Source organism: Montipora capricornis, chromosome 2 (assembly GCF_036669925.1).
Source record: "Montipora capricornis isolate CH-2021 chromosome 2, ASM3666992v2, whole genome shotgun sequence".
Lineage (NCBI taxonomy): Eukaryota > Metazoa > Cnidaria > Anthozoa > Scleractinia > Acroporidae > Montipora > Montipora capricornis.
Window position 1 is genome coordinate 8,223,929 of NC_090884.1, and position 6,845 is coordinate 8,230,773.

Below are 6,845 nucleotides of genomic sequence, written 5' to 3' on the forward strand. Positions count from 1 at the left end.
CGGTAAACACAACCAGTCAAGTTAACTATGTTTCTGTAAATAGAGAGACTGCACTAAATGTGACATTTATCATTCAAGCTTGCATCTCATTGGCTGCATTTGTGGGCATAGGCGATGACAATGTAAATTTCATAACATTTAAAAGAAGGTTATCAAAATTTAATGATAATTTTTGCAAGGAGTGTGAAATTTTTTTCAAAATGAGACAAACTCCCTTAAGGACGGTGCCTACTATTGTTATTGCGCCTACGTTCTGCGCATCTCAAGATACTTGGGTTTCCTATCGGTGATGCTTACTAATTCTGGGATATTTTTGCGCAGTTTTAAACTATCCGGAGAAAGTAGATCTTAGTAAGTACTCTTGGTATCCAAAATGAAAATTGGGGGTAACCATGCATTTTCAAGAGATAATTAATTTAAGCTTCAATTTGAGAAAGAACACCACACATTGTTTTGTAATTTAAAGCTTTTTACAAATATTATTCTTGAATTACCTTTGAAAAATGCGTGGTTACTCCTAATTTGCTTTTTGGATTTCAAAAGCACTTGTTAAGATCTACATTTCCTGCATAATCATAAACTGGGGAAAAAATACCTTTGAATTAGTAGGCACCAATTTGAAAGGTGATGAACAAATCCATAATCAAACTTCCAGTGCAATACAGCATGTTATACCTACCTTTTCATCAGGACAAAATGAATAATTTAGTATACCAGAGTTAATATTTGCACTGTAATATTCCTAGAAAAAGAAAAACACAAGTCACACTGACACTAATCACAATAATCTGTGACTCCCTGACCTGAAACATTTGTGAACTCTGCCAATTCCCTGAACAGCAATGCCAAGCTGCTTAAGTCTCTAACCCTTTTTGCATCTTTAGCTGTCCTTTAGACAGAATTTAAGGGCTTCAGGTTCACAATTAAATTCATTCTCATTGGCACAGTCACAATAATAATAAATTATTATTATTGTTCAAGTGCTAGATAACTTTATGTGATGGATAAGTCACTATCCAATAATAATTTCAATCCATGCATTCAAGTATTTGCTCGCGTAACTGTGAATTACACAGTCATACTCTAAGCACATCTAAGTATTTAGGCGTGTTCACAAACCTTTGTCATGTTTAACGTGAACTATAATTATTTTACACTATGGATGGCGACTTCTCCACTGGATAAAGTTATCCAGCCTTTGAACTGGGGACAAGTGACTGCAAATATCCAGTTCAATCTCTCCATTTAAGTATATATTACAAATTGAGCTCTAGAGGTTAGCAAACTGGACATTGGTGAAATGACATGGTGTAGCCTGTGTATAGCCGCCCACTTTCCACAGAAAAAAATCGGAGAGGAGTGTAATTTTGCATACATTATTAAGTGATCTATGCTGACCAAATTTGCGTGGCTCATATTTCTTTGGAGCTAAATTCTAACAAAATCGTGGTCAATGAGGTAGATTTCAAACGTGCATTGAAGAGCGTCTCCGATAGTTTTAAGATACCTTGGCTTTATAGGATAGAAGCACTCTTTAAAGGAAAGGATGTATTGGCAAGTCTTCCAACCAGGTACGACCCTGATCTTCAGAGCAGCACAGATCGTTGCTGATGAGCTGTTATTTTCCTCGATATGTCCACATCTCAAATCTTCCAGGGCAACACGCTTTGTAGATTGTTCTTGAGAATGGCTAGGCTGGTCTGAGCAAGGCGTTGGGATTACATTGAGTGGTAAGGGATATAACAGGAGACGTTTTCGACTGGAAAATCTTTTGAATAGTGCTATACATATTCACCTCGTGAAGATTCGTCAGGAGCGCTTTCGCTTCTTTAGCGCTGACAACAAGTCCTACAAATGTACGTAGCATCGATTTCCACTTTACACTCCATAGATAACAATTCCACTCGTGCTTTAAAAGAAAAACCTCTTTGACCATCAGAAAGATTTTTATTAGTATTTTTTACTGTGTGCAAAGTACACACGAACTCATCGTAAAATTTCTCTCAGTGGTTCTCACGGCATTGGTGTGGAGAAATATTTAAATAAAAGCCAATCAAAACTTGTTGTTTCAATGATGTAATGATCGATGGGTAATAACCAATCAAATCATTTTCCACACATTCCAGGAAAAATCACGTGGTATTGAACACAGTTATCAACGGTAAATCACAGACGCTCCTCTCCGATTTTTTATTTTGCGGAGAGTGGCGGCTGGACACAGGCTATCTTGCTGGAGAACCTTTTGTAAAGTGGTGTATAGTCTTAAGTAGCATTTGTACATGCTATTATATTGGCAGCACTTTCTCCACATTTATTTCAGAAGATACTTCGAGTCTTAGTCTAGCCAGTGCTCAAACCTGTCAATTCTCGTAGGGGAGTCTGATGATCGGTCAAATAAAAAGCACTGGTGTGCCAATGTTCATTGCACAACAAACTATGGCGACAAAACACAGGTCACATGTCACAAGTCACAGTTTTACCAATCCAATAACGACCCTAACTGTTTACCAATGCTAACATTAGGCCTAACAACTTTTATTGGCCTAATAGAGCCTAAGGTCAGCTTTAATGAATGTTTAGGAATCTTTCTGTATTGGTGAAACAATGACCTGTGACGTGCATTTTGCAACTACTGTCTCTGGACAGCTTTCAACTATAAATTGAACGATACAATAGCAATTTATTGATCTGAATCAAAAACTTACCACTCGAGTCTTTTTTGTTTGATTGCACTTCTTGAGATGTTTTGCGAGCTGATCTTCAAACACCGTGCTGTAGGTACAAAAACCGATTATAAGTACATTCTCATACATATTGGGTTAAACATCCGCCCTTGCGAGATATAGATATATATATATACACACACACATAAGTATGTATACATATACATAAGTTGAAGGATAAAGAAGGATTATAGAGGACACATCGATTCTCTGTGACTCTGAGTTTCATGCCTAAGCGCTTGTCAGACAGAACTTTCTGTCTGACAAGGTACAAAAACAAGGTATAAAAACCAATTATAAGTACATTCTCACACATATTGGGTTAAACATCCGCCCTTGCAAGATATATATATATATACACACATAAGTATATATATACAAAAGTTGAAGGATTAAAGAAGGATTAAAGAGGACGCATCAATTCTCTGTGACTCTGAGTTTCACACCTAAGCGCTTGTCAGACAGAACTTTCTGTCTGACGAAAGTTCTGTCTGACGAGCGCTTAGGCGTGAAACTCAGAGTCACAGAGAATCGATGTGTCCTCTTTAATCTAGCACTTTATGCTCTACCACCAGATTTATATATACATGTATAGTATAGTAGTTGAGAATCAGAGGAAAATGGTGACTAGCACACCAATGATTCTTATTTATTTATTTATTCATTTATTTATTTGTTTACGTATTTATTTAACAATTTGCCAACCATTACAAAAAATAGGGTGGCAAGATGATAGTCGGGGAAACTCAATTCCCTTTTAAAGACTTCCCTCATCTTTACTTACTGTTTCTTATCAAGTGGGCAGGTTATTCTTTTTCGGCCATCACGCTAAAATAAAGTACGAAAATTGATTTCATTTATAACTTGTAAGTGAGAGGACTGACAATAAAAGAAGATACGTGTAGCCATTTGCCTGTTGTTCAATTATAGATATAAACTTAGCCTACTTCTGCCTCTCCTGCAATGATCATATGTTCTCCACAATAATTATTCCCTTCTCGCACTGTCATTCGACAAAATCGTTGCTTTCGTTTCAAGAAAAACGCACAATGCTTCAGGTTATCTTTCCTGTCCGATTCGTCCGCCATCTTGAACTTAGAGGGTTAGTCCCCAGTTCACTTCAGCCAAGAGTCCCGCAAATTTCGTTCACCGGTAAATGATTAAAATGGAACAGTCATTTTCAGGAAAATCCGATTTGGGATTGGCAAACGTACGTTCCTGACCATTGAATTCTAATCAAACTTCACCTTACAGGTAAGCGTCGTTTGATTTTTTAATTTTCCGATCGGAAAGGAATTTCGCAAATTCCTGGACCATTTTAGCGATTCTTTCGTTTCCAAGGTCAATCTCGCGCGAAATCGAGTCAGAAAGGTCGGCACACACGAGGGGACTATAGTCTGGGAGCAAATGTCATAAAATAAGGTCCCGTGTGAAGTTCGTGCTGAAAGCAAGCACCTAGTGTAAAAGTGTTCATTAGGTCCTACTAAACATGAAAAGTTTTGGTGCCAGCTTTGCCACTTGCTCAGACGGCTTTTAAGGGGGGGTTAAATTCTGACCCATGAAATCCAGCGTGAAAACGAGGCTAAAACACATAATTCCTCATAACTTTGTTAATAACAGACGAAAATACACCAAACTTGCTCACATGATTGGACATGATCCTCCGTGTTGATTTATGCTCATTTACATAGGTCACGTGACCTTATGCATGAAAGCGAGGCTGAAACACATAATTTACTATAAATTTGTCAAAAAAATCCTTATCATGCCAAACTTGCTCACCTTAGTCAGTTAGACATCTTGCATCGATTGGTGCCACTTTGTAGTGTCACGTGACCCCATACATGGAAACGAGGCTGGATTGCAAAATACGCCAAAGGAAAACGAGTGCTAAGGTCATCAAAGTCAAAGCTAAAGACACGATCATCGAGTTAAAGGAGGACAGAAATCTGTTTGCTCGTTTGGCGATGGTGTGCAAGAGCCGCCCAGAAATTGACATCCAAGAGGTTGTTGGCTTATATGAGTTCACTGTCGTCCCAAGATCTTTGTTTGCATGACATGGTACCATGTTGCATTGTTCTTGCAAGAGTGCCCTTATGCATATCCTAGAGAAGGCAGGTGGCCCTAGTACTAATACAAAAGAAATCACCGCAGGATTCAAAGTCGCGATTGTTGATGAATGGCCGAAGTCCAATCACATGACAAGCCAGAGTGGATCAAGAACTGTAGAGACTTGGCTGAACATTTCTCGAATCGCTTGCTTGTAAAGTATAATGATTTGCAAGAGCTCCACATAAACTTCGACAGATATGACGTACCATCCTCACTGAAATCAGCAACACGAGTCAAACGACAAGGTGGCCATGCTCCCATTTATTATCGCATCACTGATTCTACCCACATCGCCAAGGTGCCGATGAAGAAGCTTCTTGCTCATTCAAAGACCAAGGGCGAACTTACTACGTTTCTTGCAAAGAATGTGAAGGATAATGCTAATGTGAGACAAGTCGTTGTGGCATGGGGAACGGAATGTGAGGCAACGCACAGAGACGTCAGGCATTTACGAAGTACACAAGAAGAAGCCGACACGAAGGTTATTTTACATGCTCTCGATGCCTCTGCTCAAGGTGCTACCCAACTCTCTATATATTCTCCTGACACTGATGTTCTTGTTTTGGCTCTCCGACGGTATCCAGATTTGTGCTCGAACTCTTGCTTTGTTACTGGGACCGGCAGTAGTCGTATAGTTATCAACTTGAAGTCAATCGCAGATGCCCTTGGGCCCACTAAGACGGCTGCGCTGCCAGCATTTCATGGGTTGACTGGAACAGATGTTACTGGGAGTTTCTCTGGAAAGGGAAAAGCCACTTGTTGGGATGAGTTTGATAATGCCAGCACTCCTATCTTGCAAGCTCTTGCTAACCTCGGTTGTGGGGAACAGCCAGATGACGGCACAAGAAGTGGAGTGGAACAGCTGGTTTGTCGGATGTACCAACCAAAGATACACATCAAAACTGTCAAAGCCCTCAGATGGTCCCTCTTTAAGAAAAATCAAGCTGAATCTGAGAGGCCGCCCACACAAGCTGCTCTCCATCAAGCCATACTGAGAGCGCACTACCAGCTTCTTGTTTGGAACAACGATCATGTAGCAAACTCGGTGTTGCCCTCACCAGACGGCTATGGATGGCAAGATGAAGATGGAAAGTGGGTACCAGTCATGACAAATCTTCCACCAGCTCCAGAGGCAATAGGCTATTTCCGAGTTCATGTCTGCCTCCTCTTCAAAGCGAGTCTAAGTGCGAAGTTTTTGTGATGGTAATTAGTTCTACTTTACATATGAATAAAAACTAATTTTCATAACAAAAACTTTGCACTTGGACTCGCTTTGAAGATGAGGCAGGCCAGAACTCGGAAATGGCCTATTATACAGCTTGTCCGATGCAAGTGCGCCAAGTCCCGTTGCTCTAACAACCGTTGTCAGTGTCAAAAAGCCGGACTTGTCAGTACTGATCTCTGTCTGTGCTCTGAAGATTGCCAGAACGAGTATGCTGAGAGTGATGATGAGTATGATAAAGACGACGTCGAACAGGAAATTCCATAGAATGGTCAACAGAACAATGTATACAGATATTCAGTAAGACTTTCATGACTGTATATATAAAATAGCAGTAGTCGCTATTTTCACTTTCTGCCCTTGTTCCAATATACATGCGAAAATGAATACATTGAACCAGTATCATAAGTTGGCAAAATTATCGATTATGTGTACAGGATAGATTCTCAAATGGAGCCTCTGCAGTATTTGCTTTATCCGTCTCGTCCCTGTGCTATGAGCCATAGGACAATAATTAGTTGAAGTTTTTATATCTGAACTCGGATAACCAGATGTGTATCTGCTTAGTAGTTGTTTATACATTTGGCAAGACAAATGCCATCCTACACGATGCTACCAGATATATCCAGCCTTGTTTCCATGTATGGGGTCACGTGACACTACAAAGTGGCACCAATCGATGCAAGATGTCTAACTGACTAAGGTGAGCAAGTTTGGCATGATAAGGATTTTTTTGACAAATTTATGGAAAATTATGTGTTTCAGCCTCGCTTTCATGCATAAGGTCA

General features: G+C 39.7%; 2 protein-coding genes across 3 annotated transcripts in view; one reads left to right on the plus strand and one right to left on the minus strand.

The window, feature by feature from the left end:
• The window catches only part of LOC138038710 (tRNA:m(4)X modification enzyme TRM13 homolog), a 41,207-nt gene extending 37,373 nt beyond the window's left edge, over positions 1-3,834 (minus strand). Inside the window, exons 1-4 of one of the 2 annotated variants that reach the window (XM_068884737.1) lie at positions 3,671-3,823; positions 3,508-3,551; positions 2,706-2,772; positions 680-742 (exon numbers count right to left, since the gene is read on the minus strand). In XM_068884737.1, the coding sequence (XP_068740838.1) occupies positions 680-742; positions 2,706-2,772; positions 3,508-3,551; positions 3,671-3,811 (315 nt within the window). In that variant the 5' untranslated portion in view covers positions 3,812-3,823. Of the gene's footprint in view, positions 1-679; positions 743-2,705; positions 2,773-3,507; positions 3,552-3,670 lie in introns of both variants that reach the window. The other variant, XM_068884736.1, reaches the window with a different exon arrangement.
• Positions 1-6,845, plus strand: part of LOC138038706 (uncharacterized) — a 382,223-nt gene that overhangs the window by 43,172 nt on the left and 332,206 nt on the right. The window lies entirely within an intron of this gene.